The 24,005-nt window shown below is 43.5% G+C and overlaps 1 protein-coding gene across 5 annotated transcripts; it reads left to right on the plus strand.

Moving 5' to 3' along the window:
- Positions 1 to 125: 125 nt before the first annotated feature.
- On the plus strand, positions 126 to 23,944 carry CDKL2 (cyclin dependent kinase like 2; the record flags this gene model as incomplete). Of its 5 annotated transcripts, XM_034771451.1 has the most annotated exon segments (12): positions 126 to 322; positions 4,825 to 5,019; positions 5,985 to 6,163; positions 7,093 to 7,205; positions 9,365 to 9,504; positions 11,161 to 11,249; positions 13,290 to 13,419; positions 17,502 to 17,794; positions 20,631 to 20,724; positions 21,484 to 21,601; positions 21,803 to 21,909; positions 22,579 to 23,944. In XM_034771451.1, coding segments are annotated over 12 exon segments (1,715 nt in total), but the record flags the coding sequence as incomplete, so codon positions are not given.
- Positions 23,945 to 24,005: the final 61 nt, after the last annotated feature.

Here is a 24,005-nt window from a genome sequence, read left to right on the forward strand (position 1 = left end):
GGTTATGATTAAGTATGTGTGATGGTGGGGGCCGGGGGAGACTCATAGTAGTAAAAGCTGTGGAGAATTTGTCAGAAATGTAGACCTTGTGGTTGTGTATGCTTATCCTGGTTTATGGCTTTCAGCACAAAGACACAGCTGTTTCGGAGTTAAAATGGAAAAGTATGAGACCCTTGGGCTAGTCGGAGAGGGAAGCTACGGAATGGTAATGAAGTGTAGAAATAAAGACAATGGAAGAATAGTCGCCATCAAGAAGTTTTTGGAAAGTGAGGATGATAAAATGGTTAAAAAAATTGCCATGCGAGAAATCAAGCTACTCAAGGTGAGTTCAAAGTAACATGCAGACACCGGGTCCATTTTACCTAGCGTGCGCGGCAGTCACTTACAGTAAATACACTTCTATATGAAAGTCCCAGGATTAGTCTAGGAATTTAAGTTTTACAGACGCTGAAACAGTTTGAAGTAAATGGTGGTTTTTGATGCATATTTTGATTGTCGTTCTTCTAAGATAGATAGCTTGATAGAAGAGGCACGCCATCTGTTTAGATAAGTTGTGTTACTGAAAACTTCAGTACAGAAGATTTTTTGGGAAGGTGTTACAGTAATATAGTAGTAGCCTCAGCTGCTAGGGTTAAGAAGAAAAGTATATTCTGGTCTTAGATCCTGATTCAGGAAAGCAGTTAACTACGTTCTCTTAAATATTTTCTTGAATGGGGATGGTTTCCTAAATCCGATTGTCACATTTCGCAGCCCTAGAAATTCAAAAATGCAAAAACTACGGTAAAGCAAGTAATTATCCATTATCATCTGTTTATGTGTAGAACATTCATAACTATATATCACTATAATCTTGGACAGCTTTGTAACTGTGTATTAGGGAATATTTTTTTTTTAAACCTTGCTAAACTAGGTATTGAGAGATCTTTAATGAGTAGTGTCTTGTCTCTGCATTGAAATTACAGGATGTTTGTGATCTTAGAATTTGAATTACTTTTGAAAAAAATTAAATTTCTCGTGGTAAGTCATTTTATGTTTACATTTAGAATATAGCAACAATCTAGATGAAACAATCTAGGTATGGTCAGCTACTGTTGTTTTCAAAAATACCAATGGTAGATTGATTTGGCAGTTAGCTCAGATCAATTGGGAGTTACTTTTCTGTTTGGTTAAGTGCTGTTCTCAGTTAGTTGGCTGGCACTGACTTTGTTAGGAATGTGTTTGTGTGCTCTCTGTTCATGAGGGAAGGATAAAAGGAAATGAGACGCAAATGAAGCTGCAAACTTGATTCCCCCTTGACTGCAATTAAAGGTGTGCTGTTGGCAGATATTCTCTTCATCTGTCAATTGGAAACATATTAGTATTGTTAGATGATTGGAAGTGGAGCATTGCATGTGAAAAATTAAAAAAGGGACTTCTGACAGCAAGAGGTGTACAGGAGCCCAACAGAAGTGTGTGACACTATACCTAAAACCAGCAGTCAATTAGCAGGCATCTGATCTTAGGGAACGTGTGTTCAGTTTGTTATTAAAAGTAACCCAGCACTCCCTCTTCTGTAAAATGCTGCTTAACTGAATTGATTGATTTTTGCTGTGTATAGCAGACCTAATAAAAATAAATTCCTCTCCATAAGTTACAACAAATCTGTCCTGTTTAACAGCCTATTGACTCAATAAAGCAGGTCACCCAGTTACAAGACCGATGAGTAGATTTAAAGTGACGTGAAATACTGAATAAAGAGTGAACAGTGCTATTCCCAGCATTTCATCTTTGTGATCGGGTTCTTTTACTTTGTTGTTCAAGTTCTTTATTAGTAGACCAGGCTTTAGAATTCCATGCCTGTTGTGTCTGTCTAATGCCGGGTTTGTCACCGTGGCATGTAAGGACCAAGTGCACAGTTCCAAAGTCGGAGAGAATTCCCCCTGCTGTGTGGTCCTTCTGCACCTTCCGGGTGGGCTATAGTCGTGAGCTGGTCCTAAATCTCATTCCATCCCTTCAGCCCAGCCTCACTTCAGTACAACCTCAGTTGTCCTCGAATGAGATTTCCCCTTCTGGGCCCATCCGGTACACTCCCCTTTAATCCATAAAGAGCCAGAAGGAGTTGTTTCCCAGCAAAATAGCTAATAGGACTGGAGTATTACAGGATATTTTGCTTATGTTCCTGCATTCTTGCATTTGCATATACAACTTCCACTGTTGTTTTGGTAAGTGACAATGTCAAGCATTATACTTCAGACGTCACTTTCTGCATGATTGCAGGGTGGTGCTGTTCAGATGGACTGTTAGGCTCAGCTTGCATACGGTTTTTGTACTAGTGTCACTATGGTTGTTTTTTATTGATACAGTATATATGATACAGCCCCTAGTGTTGGCACGGTTAAGATGGTATGAAGGTGCATTATACTGGTCTAGGGTATTCCCCTTCCCCAACAGGAATAAACTGTGCCAGCCTAAGGCCTCGTCTGCACTACGAAGCCTTGTCAGCGTAGCTATGCTGGCTAGGAGTGTGGGGGCGGGGGAAGGGGATCTCCCTCCCTCCAGCAGACACAGCTATGCTGGCAAACCCCTCAGTGTAGACACAACTATGCCAACAGAAGAGTGCTTGTGTCAGCATAGCTAATGTCGTTAGGACAGGTGCTGTAGATATGCCAGCAGAAGAACTTCTGCCAGTTTACGCTGAGTCTATGCTAGGGGGCTCTGCCCACGTAGCTATTTCAGCAAAGACTGTAGTGCAGACAAGCCCTAAGCCCGTTTATACTAGTGTAACAGCATCCACACTAGAGGGATTGTACCACTTTAAGTATGCTGGTATAATTGAAGCGGTATGACTTGTGTGTAGACAAGGCCTTAGATACTGTGAGTTTTGGGGTTGGTAGCTTCCAAATACAACACCTTGAAAATGTCTTGTATGCTTTCTTGAGTACTTTTCAGAAATATTACCAACTGCAACATGGATTACAACTCTCTTTTTTGCAGTGTGGCTTTTGTTTTGTTGCCTCTACAGATAAGCTAATAATACAAATGTAAAACACTCTTGAGTTGGACTTTTCTCTTGTTAGACTATGGTGGTAAAATGAGTCGAAAACACACCTCCAGGGCTTCATTTGCAGTTTTGACTTACCCTTTTTCTATTTTAAAAAAATAGAAATCATTTAAAAAAAAATATCTCAAAGGTGCCTCCCTCTCTTTGGTAGGTTACTTTTTAACCTCACTGTGCCAGATAGGACATAGTTTAATGAAACCTGTTTAACAGAATTTTAGAGAAGAATGCTGAAGTTTGAACTCTCCATTTGTATGTTTAGTTTAAAGGTATTGCAGCACTATTATTATTTGTTGTAAATATTTACATTATGGGAATGCCCAATGACCCCAGTCAGGATTGGAGCCCCATTGTTCCAGGCCACGTAAAGTCGCAGAGAAGAAAGTATCCTGGCTGCAGAGGGTTTACGGTCTAAAAACACGTGCAGCCAAAGGGTAAGGTATGGAGTTAACACTTACAAACACATGAGTATGGTGGTGAATTGGCACAGCTCTGTAAGTTGCATTATTATAGACAAGATTTTTGTAATTGCGAGTGGAGAGGGGAATAGGAAAAGGAATGGAAGAGAAGAATTGTATGATTTTGGGCAGCACATTACTCTTTCCTGCAACAGGTGGAGAAGAGAAAGGTGAAGAATTTTAACCGTGTAGGCCCCTCCCTCAGATACAAGTACTTGCCTTCAGCGGTTCCTCTAACAGAGCTGCTACAATACACCAGTAGCATCCCTGGAAGACTCTGTTCCTGTAGGACTGGCAGGGATGGGTGATTGTGAACAGCTGGGGCTTGTATTTGCTAGATTGTGTTAGAACATGACTTTGAGCAGCCGGGCTAACCAAGACAATGTTGGACATGACAGGAACAGGCTGTGTTTAACATTGTATTAGCTGTTCATGGGTAATACTGTGGGTCTGGTAAGGTTTGTTCCTGGCCAGCCGAGTTAAGGTTAAATATGACTGCTCCTGTCTGAGCAGAAAGTCGTGCTTGGCAGCATGTTATTTACTGTAATGCCTTGAGGATGTGATCTAATGTGACTGAATTTTCTAGTAAAAACTAGCCCCCTTGTCATCTATGCTAGAGGACTTCTTGGGGTTCTGGTTTGCCCCTACAGGGGCAGAAATCTTTCCCATGGACAGGTCTGTGCAGGAGTTTATTGTTAGGGTTATATCCTGACCCAAACACTTAAGCCCATACTTAAATTTACACACTGTGAATAACCCCTTTAATTTAAGTGCATGCTTCTGTTTACGCACTCACTGAAGTCTTTGCAGGATTGGGGCCCAACTTAATACTGGTCACCTTCACAGGGCAAGGACTCGTGAACTGTAGAGATCTAAATCCAGTTGCTGTGAACTATCTACCAAAGAGCGGAGGTGGGCTTTGAAAATTCCCTTCATGAATACAATCATGAGATTCCCAGTGTCAGCTTTCTATTGTAAACTAAATATGGATGTGTATTTACTCAGTTGCTTTTTCTGACTATGGTAAAATGTGTACATGTGCCTCTTTGACTTACGAAATTAAAGTTATTTTCTCTGGAGAAGCATCTGGCACTGGCCACTGTCAGAGACAGGATATTGGCCTAAATGGACCATTGGATTGACCCAGTGTGGCCGTTCTTATGAGACCCTCGGGACCCAATTTTAAATATAAATCAGCATGAGTGTCATGTCAAAGACGAGAGGGTGTTTGGAATACCAGGTGTATTGCAGTTACATTTTCGGGCTCTAGATCTCTTATGCTGGTAAATGCTGATATGTTCTCCTAAAGTATTTATTGTTATATAACAGCAACTTCGACATGAAAATCTGGTGAACCTGCTGGAAGTGTGTAAGAAGAAGAAACGATGGTATCTGGTGTTCGAATTTGTGGATCACACACTCCTCGACGACCTTGAGCTGTTTCCACATGGACTAGATTACAATAGAGTTCGGAAATATTTATTTCAGATTATAAAAGGAATAGGATTTTGTCACAGTCACAATGTAAGTAGATTGATGAGGTTAACTTTGCATTTAAGAAAACAACAACTTGAATGGATGAGTAGCTGCTAAGGTACTTATTTTAAGTAAAGCTTCAGCTAGAAAGAAATATGTTAAGTATGCAAATGTTAATAGTGACAGTATTTCATAGTCCCAGAGTGACTCCGACCCAAGGTCCATCCAGTCCTCTAGCCTGTCTCTGATGGTGACCAGCACCAACTGTTTCAGAGGAAGATGTAAGAACTCTGTAGTAGGCAAATGTGGGATAATCTGTCCTTCACATAGGTCTCATCCTGGTCTCCAATGGTTAGAGATTTATTTAAGTCCTGAAGTATGAGGTTTAATAGCTCCTTAAATTTTTGTTGTTGTTGTTCTTGTTAATTTTGAGTCTGAATATTCATGATGTCTCTTTAAATATTCACTTTTTTAAAATTTTGTTAAATTGTTGGATTCAACTTCCTGTGACAATAAGTTCCTCCGTTTAATCTCACATTGTGTGAAGAAGCATTTCCTTGTATATTTGGGAAATCAATATTGTTTTAGTGCATAGAAATTCTTTACTTTCAGCTGCATGATAAACCCAAAGCATTGAGATGTCACCGCACAACTCTTGACCATTTATTTAAAGAATAAAAGTTGTAAGGTCAGATTTTCAAAATCAGGCACATCAATTGTGCCTGCAAAGTATCGGTGCTAGGTAACTTCATGTGCAAAGGACACACTCCCATGCACAAAATGACAATTTGTATGCAAAATGGGTGTGTTTTGGCACGTGCTTTGTGCACGGATTGTGTATGCATGAACGTCTTTTGAAGACTCAGCTTTGGTATCCACTGTGCAAGCTAAAGCTTAGTTTTTACATACATACAATGGCACTAGATTTTTTGGTGGGTCGGTCTACAGAATGTAAATTCTCGTGATATAGAAACAGGGAATTCTTCAATTATACTTTTTGCTTCTCTTGTTAGATAATACACAGAGACATTAAACCGGAAAATATATTGGTCTCCCAATCAGGAGTTGTAAAACTCTGTGATTTTGGATTCGCTCGTACTCTGGCAGCCCCTGGTGAAGCTTACACTGACTATGTGGCAACGCGATGGTACAGAGCTCCAGAACTGTTGGTTGGCGATACCAAGTATGGCAAGTAAGAAAATGGGCAGAAGAGATTGCCGAGGGTTTTCCCTGCTTTGCAGACAAATTATAAGAAGGCTTTCCCACCGTAACTATAATAACACAACAACTCCCCTTCCGAAACAACCTCCACCCCCCAGTACAGTTGCTATAACACACAAAGATAGAAGAGCCAGAGACTCAATAAAGTCCCCTAGGGGCCTCCCTATTGCCAATCTGGAAGCTGCTTGGGTACTGTGGTGATGGGCGAAGGCAGTGGAAACTCCTGAGATGGATGGATAGATCCTTCCTATCCTCTTCAGACAGAAAGATGCTAACAGCATTGTGGATTCTGAAGGCTCTAGGTTGTATAGTGGAGGAGAATGCTAATTAGATGGGTGGCAGGCTCCTCAGAACTTGGACAGATACGTGCAGGGCCCTGATGGGAGGTGTGTGGAATTAATGGGATTTCTTTGCATTGAGGATCAATCCTGTAGACTTGGTCAATACTCCCATGGACTTCAGTGGGCAAAATCCTGGTTTGGGCCCTTTACAAAAATGTCTGTACATATTATCTCTTTATAGAACCTTAAATCCACCTTCAGCAAATAAATCTTAAAAACAAATCCCTCCTTAGGAAAGAGCTTCTCAACTTCTGCCTCATTAATAAGGGGGAGAATACTACAGTGTGTTGTGTTACATGAGGGTGGGTGGCATCATTTGTGAACTAAGGTTTTGATTAAACAGATCTTCACTTTTTTTATGCGTGGTTAAAACTGAAAACAGTCATCTTGCCACATGCCAAAACCATGCGCTGTCCTGGGCAGTGCTGCGTCAGGCCATGCAGCCTGCAGTGACCTTCTGGGCAACGAACACCGGCAACTTTGGGCTCAGATGTAAGAAGGAAACTACCCTGAGATGGTTTTGCCGGAGCTGGTTTCAGGCTCGGTGCTTTTTTTTCAGGGCTGTGGATGTGTGGGCCATTGGCTGTCTGGTCACGGAAATGCTTACAGGAGAGCCCCTGTTTCCTGGGGACTCGGACATTGACCAGCTGTACCATATCATGAAATGTCTGGGTAAGAACATGTCAGCTTTTTTCTGTGTTTAATTGGCAAAGGCTTATGGTACGTCGTGGCAATGAAAAAAGGGCGGCACTGGGAGTAGTGTAAGCAAACGCTGTGCAAACAGTCTTGCCAAAGCGCCTGATTCTTGCCTTAATGCCCTCATGCTGTTTCAGTCGGGGGGAGGGGGAGGAAGAGAGTTGGTAAAGACGGATGATTGGGCCAAAACAGGGTGTTTTTTGTCAAGTGGACAAATATCCTCTCGGGCTTTGGTGAAGACCCCCAGATGTATGTCATTTCACCTCTTGCCTCCTAGGCTGGAACGTGAATATTTTTTGTTAATGATTACAGCACTGTAAGATTTGAAAATACCACAATCTGTCCTCTGCTGTGTCTGACTGTGACTGGTTAGAAGCAAGCTGGTCTTACGTTATTAGCAGCCAAAGGTTATGCCACGTAGATGTGGCCATGTCCGCATCTGATAGGAAAGGAAGCAGCTTCGTTGCCAAGGGAATATTTAAAATAATTCTCTAGGCTACCGCAGCCATCTGGCTAGCCAGAAGCTGCCAGGTTCCTAACGGCACCCCTAGACTGCAGACTTCAGTAGCCAAAGTGTCCTCAGTTAAAGGGACAGATAGTGCATCTGCTGTCTCCTTGTGTTTCCCCCCCATCCCACTGTCCTCACCTCTATTGTATCCGGACTGAGCCTCGGCTAGCGTGCACTCATCCGAGCCACAGACCTTGGCTAGACACTGCGGAAGCCAAAAGACCACAAGTTGGAGCTGGCGAAAGGAAGAACTCGGTCAGAATGCTGCAGGCACCCCAGGCGGTCTCCCTAGTGGCCTTACGTACGGTACCCCCTGAACAGGAAGGGTGAGAGTGGAACCCTGATGTGCCCCCTGCAAGAGAGCTCTCAGCTCTGGTGATGCTGCTGGCTGGGTTCTGTCAGAGAAATCCATGGCACGCCTGCCCCTTGAGTACTGCATGGAGTTCTGGTCACCCCATCTCCAAAACATATGTATTCAAACTGGAAAAGGTAGAGAGAAGGACAACAAAAATGTTTAGGGCATGGCACAGATTCCGTATGAGGAGAGATGAAAAAGACTGGGACTGTTCACCTTAGAAAAGAGATGACTAAGAGGGGATATGGGTAAAATCAGGAGTGGTGTCAAGAAAGTGAATAGGGAAGTGTTCTTTACCTCTTCGCATAACACATGAACCAGGGTCACCCAATGAGATGAATAGGCAACAGGTTTAAAACAAACAAAAGGAAGTAGTTCTTCACACAACGCACAGTCAACCTGTGGAACTCATTGCCAGGGGATGTTTGGAAGGCCAAAAGTATAACTGGGTGGGTAAAAAACAAAACAAAAACAACTCGATGAGTTCATGGAGGATAGGCCTATCAGTGGTTATTAGCCAAAGTGGCCAGGGGCACAACCCCATGCTCTGGGTGTCCCTAAGCCAAGCCTCCAACGGCCAGAAGTCAGAACTGGATGGTGGAGATGAATCACTTGATGATTGCCCTGTTCTCTTCATTTCTTCGGAAGCATCTGGCACCAGCCACTGTCAGAAGACAGGATGCAAGGCGAGATGGACCTTTGGTCTGACCCACCATGGCTTTTCTTATGTTCTTAGAAGCAGTAACGGTCACTCCAGTTAAACTGCCCATTCCTGCCAAGGTCCATAGCGGAACTCCCGGCATCACAGGCAGTGGCTAGAGCGAAATGAATCATGACATGTGAGAAGTGATGACCGGGGTGCTGGTGCAGCAGCATTTTAAGAACATTAATTCCTTCATATGCTGTAAAAGGGAGGGGGTCTCTTTTAGCTTGAAAATGGAGCCACCGTTAATTTTGCTTGTAAAAGGGAAGAGAGACCCCCCAAAGGCATCACTGAAGGGTCTCAGTCTCTAAGGTTAGTCTGGGCCAGGTTGAGCGATAGTTTTCTCAGCCAAGAAAAGCCTTTTCATATTGGCTGCCTTTGAGGTTCTAGATCCAAAATGTCTGATAGGATAAAGAACCACAGTGAGACCGCTGAGAGCTTTAGCTAGCATAAGGACAGTGGTAATGTTTACTGGCACTGACATCTACAATCAAACAGAGGACTACAGTCTGTGCTAAGCTTTCTGTATGCATTGGTGATATCATAACAATATAACCTATCCATTCCAGGCAACTTAACTCCACGCCATCAAGAGCTGTTCTATAAAAATCCACTCTTTGCTGGAGTGAGGTTGCCAGAGGTCAAGGAGGCCGAACCTCTTGAAAGACGGTATCCCAAGCTCTCTGCGGCAGTGTTGGATTTAGCCAAGGTAATTAATTCATTTGGAAATGCCTTGGTCTTCTGTTTTCTCCTTCTGTCCGTCTTCCCTGTGCTCTTAAGGTTCTGTGATTTAGATTGTGGGGAAGAGGGATTAAAAATGCAAGGGAGAGGCTGCGTTTCTGGCTTTCTGTCAGTTCCCAGTCTAATTAACCATTAGCTCGGTTGGCAGTAGAAAAAAACATGGTGCGCAGCCCTCTTCCTTTAAACAAAACACTGCTGCTGCTTCTAGTATTTAGTGTGTCCTCATCCCCTTGTCTGTACTTTCTGCTTCCACCTTTGGCTGTTGTCCTTACCCTGGGTCAACTGGGTCCTAACCCCCTTTGTGTTGCCCCACTTATTGCTTCTGCACTCAGGGGCATCATTTGCCCGGGGGACAGTTGCCCCCCGGAGACTTTTCATAGATCTATTTTCTCCCCTGCACTTCGGATAGGCTCTGTAGCTGTGTCACTGGCAGAGGGAGGATAGGCTCTCTCTTGTTGCCTGCTACCTCATTGGCTGAATGGGGATGGAGCTGAGGCCTCCCCAACATGTGGGGTTGGTGATGGGTGGGGAAGGAGGCTCTGAGCTGCTCTCCTTCCTGCCTGGATCCATGGCCACTGAGCACAGGGAGCAAGAGCTGTGGTCCCTGCTCCACATGCTTTGTTCCCCTCTCACGTCGAGCAGCTGCGAGGGTAGTGGTGGTGGGAAGTAGGGTCTAGTCTGGCTAGTGATTTGGAGACCCCATAGGCACCAAAATGGCTAGGGGCGGCCCTGTCTGCCAGATTCTTAAGCGGTGGGTTGGGCACAGAGCGGGACAGGTAACACATGCTGACCAGTGTGTTACAGATGCAAAATCCTAGCAAGGAGCAGTTAAAACACCCTTTCTCTGTGGTATGTGATTTTTATATTGTGTGGCCACGTGGAGAGCAACTTTCTCTCCCTATAGCTAGCTGCATTCAGCATGCATAGTCTACAAGCCAGAGAGCCACTTCCCTGTAACTCCTGAAGTCGGTAGCTTTCCTTGTAAAGAAAGCGAGCAAGTAAGTCTGTCATTTGATGGTGGGAAGGAGTAGACAGGAGTCTGCCCTTCAACTTCCTCCCCAGAATTTTCTGCCTTTGTTACAATGGCAATTAGCCACTAGAAAACCCTCAATTTTGCCTTAGCTGCTTTAGATTTTTAGTTTTGGGAAAATATGTATTGAACATTGCTGCTGCTACTGTGTGTGTGTGTGTGTGTAATACAATAATTTTGTTGGCCAAATAAAATAACACTTTGAACACAACTTATTTGGTTTCTAATGCTTAACATTGTCCATGCTGTAAAATCCCAACCAAAACATTAAAATAATCAAAATGAGAGAGATGGTTACAATTGAGGAGAAAGCAGATTGATGTCTGTCAGTGAAAGGCAGCAATTCCATATGGATGGAGTTTCCAAGTGTCATTGACTAAAATAGATGCAGCAAGCAAACATTGTTAAATTCCTCCAGTTTGTCCTCCCTGGTTTCATCCCTTAATCACACTGTAGCAATGTTTTCTTCTATGACTTTGGACCTTGTTTATTTGTTTTCTTACTGTCTCTTTAGTGACTTTTATTTAGACATAGCAAAGATTTTGCATTTGATGCTACTGCAGTTGCCTACCAAAATTTACCTGGGTCTTTTAGAAATGCTTGCAGATCGATCCGGACAAAAGGCCATCCTGTGCTGAACTACTGCAGTGCGATTTCTTTAACAAAGATGGATTTGCGGAAAGGTACGTTGTCTGTTGGCTTCTTGGTCAAAATGGCCGTGTGAGAGAAGGAAATAACGCCACTGAGCTGTGTGAGGTTCCGTGCTGAGTTTGCAGGGCTGGCAGTTAGAAAAAAGCACAAGACTTTACTTGTATACTGAGCACATTTGATATGGAAAATGCCAAACAGTAAACATGGAGCCCTGAACACTGCCATTTTTACCTAGTCCTTTTGCAGAGTAGAACTGCACTTCCGGATAAAGAGCAGCCTTCAGTGTGGTTAGCATTACATGAGTATAGTACTTGTTGCATGTTTAGCAGAAAAAAGAAAATTAATGTGCCCAGGGAAAGTTAGAGAATTGCCTATAAAAATATTCATCGAGTTATTGCCATAAAATGCACAGAAAACGTATTAGAAATAGGGGTGTGAATTATTTGGCCAGGTTTGTTCAGTTTTTCTCAACAAAATTTGAGTAATTCTCGATCGGGGGGTCTCAAACTTCACTGCCCTGCGACCTCCTTCTGACAACAACAATTACTACATGTCCCTAGGAGGGGGACTGAAGCCTGAGCCTACTGGAGCCCGGCCACCCTGGGTGGGGGGGGCCAAAGTCCGAGCCCCTCTATCCTAGGCAGGGGGAGGGGGCAACACCGAAACCCAAGGGCTTCAGCTCCACGTGGGGGGCCTGTAACCTGACCTTGATCTTCGGCTTCAGCCCAGGGCGGTGGGGCTCGGGCATCGGCCGCACGCAATGGTGCTTGGGCTTGGGCCTCAGGCCCTAGCAAGTCTAATGCCAGCCCTGGGGACCCCATTAAAACAGGGTCGTGACCCACTTTGGGGTCCCAACCCACAGTTTGAGAATCACTGTTCTAGATGATTAAATAATAAAACACAATTATACTTAACTTTATCTAAGTCTGGCAAAATACCGTAATCCTAGTAAGTCAGAGTGCCCTATTTAAGTAGTACAGTATCAACACCACGTGGTTGCATATACAGCGTATTCCACCGTCCATTAAAATCAATGGAGTGCTCCCATTGGTTTTAGTGGGTTTCGGTTCAGGCCCATATACGCTTGTTACATTGAGTCTTGTGTTACTTGCTAAGTAGCAAAGTAATGTGAATAAGGATTGCTGATAAGGATCGACACCAGTTTATATGCTTGAAGTCTTGTGCAGGCAGGTGCTAAAATGGGAGACACAAAGGATATTCCCTAATTTCTGATGCAGAAATTATGTGCATTCTTTTTTCCAAGTGACCTCTTCTCTAAAATACCAGGAGAGAGTACCACCAGTTTCACAGAAGCATTTAATCCTGCTCCGATTAAAGTCAATGGCAAAACACCCTTGGCTCCAGTGAGAGCAAGAGCGGGCCCATTGATTGTACAGTGGATGCTACTTAATAGCAATCCTGATGTTAACAACTTTTGGTTCATAACAACATTTTTCTGGGAACCAAACCTTTCCCGTTGACTGTAAGTTAGTAGGATTCAGAGTCTGGCACTAGGCATGCTGCTTGACAGCTATTTTTGGAAGAAAGGCCCTGGCTGCAGGCAAGTGTGCGACCAGGAAAGGCGCATCCCAGGGCTGGCTGCAGCCGCACAAACCTGCCGTTCACTTATTGGCAGCCTTCAGCTATATCAGCAACTTTTTGCTGGGAACGGAGAGATTGCGAATAAGCGGAATCCCTAGTAATTCCATCTGTTGTCCCAGAGTACAAGAGCAAGTGTCCTCTTTAATAATGTTTCACTCATATCCATAAATGACACAGACAACATTTTACATTACATCATTAATCGTTGCGTGCAGCAGAGAGAGTCACTGAAATGGAACACAGACGTAATTGCCGTGTATGTTTTGTTAGATGTATATATTCAGGCCACTTGTGAGGCGTTTTAATGGGTAATCCAGTTTGGCCAATTTCTCATTTTAAAAAATATATAATCGTTTATTTGACTTCTTATTCAAAAGAGACGTAATCTGACTGGGCTTGGAGTGAACACCAAGTTGTGTAGATTTTGTACTAATGGAAGTTGCTTTATTTGTTTTTAATATGGAATATAGATTTGCTCAAGAGCTTAGGTTAAAGATTCAGAAAGATGCCAGGGACCATCCTTTGCCAAAAAAATCAAAAATTAGCAAAAAGGACAAAGACGATTCTTTAGGAGAAGAAAGAAAAATGCTTGATATCCAGGTTAGTAGATCTTGGTTTTGTTTTCCGTAATAGTATTCATGTAATCTTTTAAAAAATCCACCTGTGTGTGTGTGCATACGCCCCACTTCTGTAATTATATAGAGAAATGTATAGCTACATCTCTACCCCGATATAACGCGACCCGATAGAACACGAATTCGAATATAACGCGGTAAAGCAGTGCTCCGTGGGGGCGGGGCTGCGCACTCAGGCGGATCAAAGCAAGTTCGATATAACGTGGTTTCACCTATAATGCGGTAAGATTTGTTTGGCTCCCGAGGACAGCGTTATATCGGGGTAGAGGTGTATTTTTACTTTCCATTATTAAAAAAGCACCTTCTTTCATCACTTTCTGGTAAGGTAAGCATAATTCTTGGAAATACACCTTTGTGACTGAGAGCTGTTGAAATTTTTTTCCAATAAATCTGGTCAATTATCAGAAACAATGTTTTGTGAAACTACAGCTTTTCTTGAAAATGTTAATCTTTTGCAAGTTTTTTGACCAACTTTTTTCATTTATCGGTTTTTAGCCTTCACTTACCAGGTTTGGTTTTATTTTTCTCCATCGCTATATTTGATTGGTCAACTAAGGTGCATTTGAAAATTTCAATTATAAAATAGAACAAAACATTACGCTTTTAAAATCTGTGAAAAATGTGTTTTAAAAAATAATTTTGAATGGTGAAAAACGGGCCAGTTTAATAAACCAGTGAAATGAAAGAGCCTTTGAAATTTTCAGTTATTTTCCCTTACTCCAGCTGTATTTCTTATATCTTGATTTAATCACGGCCGAGTGCAAGACAAGGCTACCCTTGTAGGTCAGTCTGAATCTATAGTTGATGCAGAAAATGTTGTGCACCAGCTGGGCAGTGTTAGTCTTAGGCAGTATATTAAACCTGCTCCCTGTCAATTCTGTTGCTGGGTCACATATAGCATACAGGCTGTGATATGAAAAACCCTCAGCTTCATTCTGGGCTATCTGCTGTGGCTGTTGAGATCAGCTGTGCTGCATCATTTCGCAGGGGTAATTCTCTGGAGACTGGTGACAAGACAGCCTCAGGGGAGGACCTTAGTCAAGATTTTCAAGTGACTGGTGATTTTGGGTGCCTCGGTTCTTGGGTGTCCTACCTGAGACACCTTTAAGGGACGTGATTTTCAGAGCATGGGTTCTCTATAAGGTCTGCATCAATGTTTGTACATAATTCTTTTTCCCCCATTATATTATTCTCTCCAAATTGTGGTCTGGGTGAACATCTGCCACTTATCTTGAAAAAAGATCCTTGTGTATAATTTCAAAATTATTCCACGTGCAAATGCTATAGAAAATTCATGCCATTTGATAATTGTACATTATCCAACTCCTTTATATGTTTTATAGTCTGCAGTTTGGTGTCTATAAATACTATTGCTCATAAGCTTTGTACTCTGAGGCAATCCCAAGGCCTGTAAATTAACATTTTATTCACGAGGAAAAAATGTGGCTAGGATAAAGTCTGATTTAGGTTATTTAAGTTGAGAAACACATCTGTGGATTGCTGATAAAATGTAAAAGTACATGTGTTTTAATTCAGTTGGTGTTTATTCCAAAGGATTTAAAATGAATGTGCTAAAAAAAGAGAAGTGACTTTCATTTCTCAGCTGCGTTTTATTTCAGTTAATGGTTAAGTTTATGTTTTGCCTTTTTGGTACTTTAAACTTTAAAGGTCTCCTAACTGAAAGCTGCACACACATTAATCCCGTTTTATTTGCGACAAGTGCAGAATTGGTTTAGGAAAGGAATTTTCCTGGATTCATTAACATGCAGTGCAACACTTCTGTTATGTATTCCATGTTAAGCGACTTCAAAAGGGAACAGATTAGATGGCAGCTGACCCTTTCAAGGTCAGATGAGAAAAAGCTGTGTAGTGCTCAAACTTTTAAAAATATAACTGGTGCAACAGACATCTAAGGAAAGACTTTATGTAGCCCAATCATTGCTCTTAGCCAGGCAGCGAATGTCCAGCAAACTTACTGGACTAATGGACTGGCTTTCACTTACTGGAAATAGCATCCATCCAGAGAGCAAAAGGTGCTGTGCTGGGTGAAGCATGCTTTTCAAGTACATTTGGATAAGGAATTCCAGAGCTCATGTGAAGCCGTCTGTGCATTATTTCTTTATGTGCAGAAATGTTGGATTTCCTTTTGGCTTCCTTGCTAAGCCCCAGAGGAATCTTTCCTCCTCCTTTTCAGAGGTGGACGGAGTGCTAAAGTCTAGATAGCAAAATGACTGTCTGGAAGCAGCATCTCCAGATACCAGGGTCTTATTGTAAGTCTAACCCATCACATACACCCTCCTATAGTGTGTGTGTATAATGTTGTATATTTCCCTCCCTCGCCTTTGCACCAGAGAGTATTCAGTGTAGTTCTATCGGTATTGAGAGAGGTGAGCGCTAGGGACTTGGAATCGGCAAGCCCTGAGCATTAATCCTGCCTCTAATGCAGACTCCATCTGTGGTTGTGAGCAAGTCACTTAAACCATTTTCCTCATTTCCCAGTGGGTAAAATAAGGATGGTACATGGTTACCTACCAACTACGCAGAGCTGTGATGAAGATTCATTAAAGTGTGTAAATCAACTGACTGTGCACAGCATTATGTTGAATTGTTGCAGATCCCTGCTCCAGATGTAGAGACTTTTGCTATAAATCCCACGCTAGGGACTGGGATCTGCCTCAGTGACACTTATCTCTGCTCTTGTTCCATTTCTTTGGAAGTAGGTCAGGATAGCTCTATTTTTCCTTAGACATCTCTGGCCTATCTGCCTCTTCAAAGCACCGGTGACTCCAAAAGCCCTCTGCCCATCCTCCTTTCAGCCCTCTCCTGCTCTCAGATGGGTTTCTCCATTGGGCAGCTCTAGTGAGCTGTGCCTTCCAAGAGCATGGGAGGTGTCCTGTTATGCCCATGAGTTGAATAACATGATTAGCCCTCATGCATGGTACCCAGGATTCCTTTTGTCTCAGAGCCTCTGGCAATGAAAAGCTGTAGGTGTCAGGCTAGGATCAGAATAATGGGTTGCAGCTTGTGTTTTAAAAAAAACCCAACAAAACCCACCACCAACAAGAAACCCTCTTGTTGCCACCAGCCAGCCAACCTAGCTGTAGTCACGTGCCGTCCCTTAAGGGAAATCACAGTAACCATTTGCTTACCTGTCTCTTAGGTTATGTCAAAACAGGCGTGACAACATTGTGGCTGAGTAGGCTGATGGTGCTTTCATACCAGAGCTTAGAAATGTGTGTTGCCGAAGCCCCGACTGATGTGGGGTCTCATCCTCCATGATTTAGTCCATCAGCTTTGTATGCCGTCTTCATGGTGCATGTCACTGCACTTTCGGCACATGTTAATTTCAGAAATATTATGCTCCATAACTTAACATCGCCTAGTTACTGGTGTGTTGCATGTACCTTGACCTGCTGGGAACGGATGCTCAGTTGAGTGAGGAATGGACACTGGCCTGGTCTAGACTTAAAAATTTGATCAACCCAGCTGTGTCACTCAGGGCTGCGAAAAATGCCACCCCCTAAGCGCCATAGTTAGGTTGGCCTAACCCAGAGGTCGGCAACCTACGGCACGCGAGCCGATTTTGAATGGCACACAGCTCCCTGCCGCGGTCCCGGCCCCCAGCCCCACTCAGCCCCCCCGCCCACCACTCTCCCCTGTGGGGACAGGACACAGAAGCTTGGTTCTGCAGCAGCCAAGCCCTGTTAGTGCTATTTTACTAGGCACCTAGGTGATGAGAAAGAGCATGCCCTTTAATTTTCCTAAACACGTTAAAACCAAACCAAACCTCCCGCGTTGATGGGATGTGGTAAGATAAAGTCTCACTGTCCTATATAAATAAGTTAAGTCTTTTGTGAATTATGAACTCTACCTTCTGCTGATGGAAAACAGGTGTTTTCTTCATAACATCACTACACTTCTACCTGAATCTCACCGCTTCTTATGAGTGTCTGTCTTCTGTTCTTTTTCCACACGTGCTGCCGTAAATTAATGTTAACGTCCGTTCTAACCCCCAATAGGCGGAGTGACACTTCTCTTTCTAAACAGGACTTCAACATTGATCCAAAGATCAAAGATTCTAAACTGTTCAAGGTGAAATTATCCAAAGCTGAGGTGGAGAAGGCTGACAGATCTTCCAATATGAGCTGCCTGTATGACAGTGGAACCAGTCAGTTCAAAACAGTTCCTCCGACAAGCATGAAAGACTCCAGCAGCAGCTTGGATTACATAAAGAACCCAGGCATGGTTATTCCTCCCATTATCCCAAACCTTGCCACCATCACGCCCAATATAAGTGTTAACTCTGGGATGGGAACTATTCCTGGAACCCATAATTACAGGTATGGAAGCTAAATAGAACAGTAGAGGAGTTTAGCAAATGCTCCTTAAGGAGAGAGTCATGGAATGACATTGTTACAATGAAGGGGATTAAATGGGTTTTGAGCAGGGCTGCGTGGGTGGTAAAAGATTTTCAGTGGTACGGGGGAGGGGCTGTAATTGTATTTTGAGATTATGGAATTTAAGAGTTAGAATCTCTGCTTTCCTGAGTTTATGCCATTCTCCCAGCTTCATGGAGCATGAACGGAGCTGGTTATGGCTTCCTGATTCTCTCCATGGCCCTGATGCAACTTCATGGCTGCTGTAATATATGCCAGTAGGCAACAGTCCTCATGGGACCAAACACCATTTAGAGATACCCAGAGTATAGCATGCTCTGACCACTCACGCTCGCCCTTACGCACTCCTTCCACTATAGGGTGGCATCAGGACTGGCTATGACAGCTCTGGGGACACTGCCATGTCATTTTCTGCCTTATTTGCATCACATGAGCAGCACAAAGCAGAGTAGACAGAGGACTGCCTCTAGGAGTGTAACCACAAAGGAAGGTTTCAGTTAGAAGGCAGTTATCCTAAGCAAATTGATTGTATTTGGAGATCCCAGAATCTACAGCTGGTGAACACGAGTTCTTGTCTGTAATACTTACTCCTGGGGGAATTCTGTGCCACTGCGCACATGCAGAATTCATGTCCCCCTGCAGTTTTTTTTTTCTCCGCAGAAAATACATTCAGTTTACGCCTTTCGCCCACCAGGGGCTGCTGTGGCGCAAGAACAGAGAGCAGCTGCTCACCAGCCGTAACAGCTGATAGGGAGAGAGCAGAAGCTGCATTTCTCACAGCGCCCTGCCAACGGGGCCAGGTGAGGAGGCACATATTGGGGGAGTGGGAAGATAGAGCAGGGCACACAGGGTTGCTGGGAGGTCAAGTAGACTGGGGTTCAAAAGGGCTAGTATGGGGGACAGACTGGGGTGGGGACTGAAATGGGGTGGGGGTGCAGGGCCACATGGGATTGGGGGGCAAGGGTTGGCTGAGTGGGGGTGCAGGGACACATGGGGATGGGGGAAGAGGTGCAGGGACACATAGGGAGGGGGGAGGAGGTGCAGGGATACATGGGCGTGCAGGGACACATGGGGACGGGGCAGATGTGCCTAATGAATGAGAGAGGCTAGGGGTCAGCCAGGGTCTGCATGGGGGGAGGCTCCCCAACCCCATAACAATCCCCCCCCCACCCTCCAAACCCCCCCCCCCCCCCACACATTCCATACTTCTCCCAGCCATATCCAACAACCCTCCAGGTTCACTCCCAGGCTCCTTCCCTCTCTCTCGGCTCCTCCGTTACCCCTGACTCCCCCAAGCCTTTGCACTGCTTCTGAGGGGTGTGGACGTTTCTGTATTGTAGTTTAAATGAATGATTACTCAAAGTTCTGTATTAATATGCCTAGTAAGGAATCTATATGTCCAAAAAAAAAAAATCCTGAATCTTTCATTGTCTGTATTGTTACAGACATACTTGTTGGCAGGTATTTTGAAATAAATTATCAAAATAATTGAAACTGACATGATTATATTGTTATTTTGACAAATAAAATATGCAGAATTTTAAAATATTTTGTGCAGAATTTTTATATTTTTGGTGCAGAATTTCCTCAGGAGTAAGTTCTGTGTTGGCAAATAATGGTTTATCAGCTATTCTGGAAACATACAGACATGGATCAGTGTTGCAGTCTGGTGTATTCCTTGCTGTAACAGATGTTTAATAATTATGGGCCAGATAGAGCCCAGGGTGTAGGGGCATGAAAGAGGGAAGGGTGCAAAGATCATTCTCCTTGTCCCTTCTGCACAGGATCTGGGACACATATACTCACTTGAGCTCTGATTTGCAGAGCTAACTGTAACTGTCTCAAAGGGGGCAGGCAAGGCTGTGACCTCAGTGCCCGCTGTAGCTAGTCAGCTGTAGAAGGGAGATCACCCTGCACCCTCTTTAGGGGTGCAGTAGCACCTGTGCTCCATTTGTCCTCTGGGTAGCTGCAGGAAGTATTGTGGCTCTGAAGATTGTTTCTTGGGGCTCCTGCTGGTGCAGTTAAAAGGGCCCCCACCATCCCCAAACACAGGTCTGTGCATAGAAGGCACAATAGTGAGCCCTAAATACAACTATAGCAGGGAGAGAAGAGTGACTGCAAAGAGTTTTGCATCAGAAAGCAGGAGTAGGAGAGTGCTGTCTGTGATTAAAAAATTAGACAGGCAGTATTCTCACTTGAAGTCAATGGGATTCCAGGATTTTGCTTATATGTGGGATGGATTGTAATCTTCCCCACTGTGTGTGTGACACAATTTAGTTCGGAATCTAGAGTGTGTATCAAAAGTGGTGAAAATGTATATGCCCGCTCACCAGTGTGACCCAGCTTTGATGTCATGCTACATTCTGCCAGCGAAGAAGGATGTGGGATTCTCCTCTCTGGTCGGAGTAACTAATACAAACCCTCACAGGACGCTGGCAGGCTAGTTCGCCAATAACAGTCCTAGATACCAGCCTTATGAATGGATTCTTGAGGTGAGTCCGTAGCAGCTGTTTGTCTGTATCACAATGCCACACTCTTCTGGGAGAGACTGACCTTGATTTTCATTGCTCGACAGACCGAAGACTAATAGCAAGGGTACACTTCTGATCAGGGTTGTAATCCACTGGCAGTGCAGTGTATATGTTAGAGACCAATAGCTCAACAACTGATTGTCAGGGCTGGATGTCTCACATTGCAGCGTTATTTTTATATGATGATGTTGCCAAGAGATTATTGCTAATTCTGACTGGAGTCTTGGATTTTTTGTTTTTGTTTATAGAGTTGATGAGAAGACTAAAAAATACTTAACCCCTTTTATAAAGCAAGGGAAACATTCACCAGCAGGGCATTACAATGTCAGCTTGGGCACATCGGTAAGCGTCGTCCTTCTCCTGTAGTGAAAACAATGTATTTTAAACTTCAGTATTTACTGTCATGTCATTAATACCTTTCATTTTGGCCTTCTCAAGATATATTTCCCTTCTTTGGTTTGGGGACATCATATATAATAGTTAACATGACTGTGAGTAATGTGAATGTATTGTACTGGAATATTATTTAAGTTAGAGGCGCTCTCCAAGAGATCTAAATGATAGACATGTATTCTTCTAGACAAGTGCAATTACAGTTTCTGGCCAGGCTGGGAGGAGAGACAGGTGTTGGCTATGGTGACCAAGTAGTTCAGGATTTACATTTAGAATTTTCTGTGGACAGATTGTAAAAACGAATGAATCACTCACATAAATGAGTGGCTAGCAGCTCCCACGGAATTCTCTTTGAAAGGCCATGCCGATTTAAAGCCTGATGCTATAGTCATTATTCGGGCAAAACTCCTCTCAAGATCAGTAAGAGTTTTGTCTGAGTAAGGACTGCACAGTTGAGACCACTTTCCAGGTTTTGAGTTCTGCGTAAGTGTAGGTGGTTTCCTTAAATTACTGATTTCCTAAAGCTTGTCTTGAGGATTATTGAACAGAATGTGTCTAGGAACGAATACAGGCTGTTTTGGTATTCTGACGCTTGCGTAAGTCTCATAGCAGAGAATCTCGCTTCTTTTAAACCTGAATAATGGTTTTACTTTTAGTACCCCCCGCTTTGCTATACATTACTCCGGTAACTCAATCCCTTGCTGTCAGGTCTCAAATGAAAAGAACGTTCTTCAGGCAAACAAGAAAAGATGGGAATTCTCCAAGACAGATGTGCGTTTGCCTGAGCTAAACTATAACCATCTCCCTGAACTCAAAGGAGTGGACGGTATGAGCTTTAATTTGCTGTTAATTAAAACTGGATGATAAAGAAGTTACCAAGAGCAGTATAAGTTGCATCAAGACATTTATTTTTTTAATCTTATTAGCATGTGACAGGTTTTCTGAGAAGGAAATATTGACACTGTACGCTTAAAACAACAGCAAAAATCCATAGCAGGCTATGCATTTATTTATTTGTCTTCTGCAGCTCGAAATTCCAGATTTGTCAAAAAGGAGAACAAAACTGTCTCAGAGTCTCGCATTCCATCCCTTGCCAGCATCGATCTTCACAACCCGAGCCTGGCTTTGCAACAGGTGATGATCCAATGAAATGCTTTGCACTGTTCTACTTGGCTTTTCTGCCAAGGTTTTCAAAGCACGTTGCAAGCAGCAAGAGCAAAAAGGTTCCAGGCAGTCTCTCTGTGCAACACGTTGCATTCCAGGGTGTCTGATGAGTAGCAGCATAGTCACTGGAGTAACTTGTTTTAGGACAATGCAGGAGTTTTGGAGCCTGATGGGGAAAAGAACCATTTTGGAAAAACTTTTGGCCCAAATTTATTATCCTGGGGGCAAACCTGGACCATGTTCGAGGTTCACAGTACAACCACAATTCCGGTGTATTTCACCTGTTTTCAGGATTTGTTACACACAGCACATGGCTTACAAATGGGTGAACTGAGATGCAGAGGCTACAGACCAATACCCATGGTGACACAGTGAGTCAGTGCAGAGTGGGGAAAAGAACCCAAAAGTTGGAGCAGAAATAGTTTGGCCATTGTAGGCAAAAAGAAAAAAAAACGGTGAAGGGTGGGGAAAAACCCATGTCTGCTGATTTGCAATATGATCAATGAAGAATCTGCCCATGTTCTGTTGATATTGCACTTGGGACAGGCAGAAGGTTATTGATGATCAGTTTTACTAGGTCATACTGCTTTTAGGCTGGTATGTTAGGAATTACATTAATATTTGTTTTCTGACTGGCAGATATCGGGAACATCACTGCCAGATGCTTCAGAAGCCAGCTTCCCTCGAGTAGAACGCTAGCCCGGAGAAGAACTGAGGGATTGGGTACTTTTTGCCTCTGAAGCGTATGTATTACTTTCTGCAGCTTAGCCTCTTGTTGCCTTTCAAAAAGAACACTTGAGAAGGGCGGATACCTTTTGTGGGTTTACTGAAGAGAGAGCCTTCCGATGTTCGATATCGCCGTTTGCAGCATACTCGTGTTTAGAACGTATTTGTGCTGCTGCCAAGCAGGGAAGACCAGTGCATGACTTCGTGAATGGGTCCCTTTTCCTGTATCGTGCTGTGTAGTTCCATGCATATGTATCTTGATCCTAAGTGGATATTTTTTTTGTAAAACTGAACTGAGGTGTTCGGCATTAGAGAGGGGGATGGAATGCATTATGGAATTGTGTGTGTCTTCTGAAAAGATGGTTACCCAACAGTGAAACTAAGTTAGTGTGTTAAGATACTGATCAACTCCTGTCCTGGGGAGAAGAGCTGTACCCAGAGATGGATGAGGTTTTGTGGGGCCCTGGGCCAGAGTAAGTGTGGGCCTCTCCCCTCCACTTCTGCATGCAGTCCCCTTCTTCCCCTGGCGCTCCTGCCAGGGAAATGGGGTTAGAGCGCATGGGACTCCTGCTGGGGGGTGGGGTCGGGGCGTGGGGCCTCCCCCGCTCCCTGGCAGGAGCACCTGGCGGGCAGAGCGTGGTCAGGGTGCATGCCCATTTTTCCAGGGGCCCCTGGGCATGGGCCCTGTTGGCCCAGTGGCTAATCCACCACTGGCGGTACCAACGGCATCCAATAGTTATCTTGTAGTAAGCTATTTTTCTTTAAAAAAACAACAACAAAAAACGTATTTATGTCCAGTTGAGAGCCCCAGGTCTCAGTGAGAGAGCGCAGGGTTACCAACACTTATGAGCCAAGAAAAGATGGTAACTCCTACACTTTCATCTTTTTAAAGAAGAAAGAGCTGGCAAATTTAACAGACCCAAAAGAGAGTGACGTACGGGAAACTTAGATAACGGAAGAAAAAATTCATTGAGACTACATGTTAAAGACACACTGTCACCATAAAAATTGTCAATGGAAAATGTATCAATATGCTGTCAGTAACGCTTACATTTAAAAGTTAAAACTGAATGAATTTTAAAAATCTAATATACTTTTTGCCATGTGTTTACTATTGTCATTTCACTAATTTTGGGTAGTGAAACTTAAACTGCTCACTTTCCGTGACTGGTTCCCAGGCTCTGGCGTAGAGCTGATGTATTTGGATTTCCAACACTACGGGGGACTGTTTAAATTTTAATAAATCATGTTTTTGTGAGATCTTTACGAATCATCAGTACAGACGTACTCGTGTTGTGGTTTTTTGTAACACCCTGTTTAATAGGAAATACTAATTTTGG

The sequence above is a fragment of the Trachemys scripta genome, chromosome 5 (assembly GCF_013100865.1).
Source record: "Trachemys scripta elegans isolate TJP31775 chromosome 5, CAS_Tse_1.0, whole genome shotgun sequence".
In the NCBI taxonomy this organism is placed as follows: domain Eukaryota; kingdom Metazoa; phylum Chordata; order Testudines; family Emydidae; genus Trachemys; species Trachemys scripta.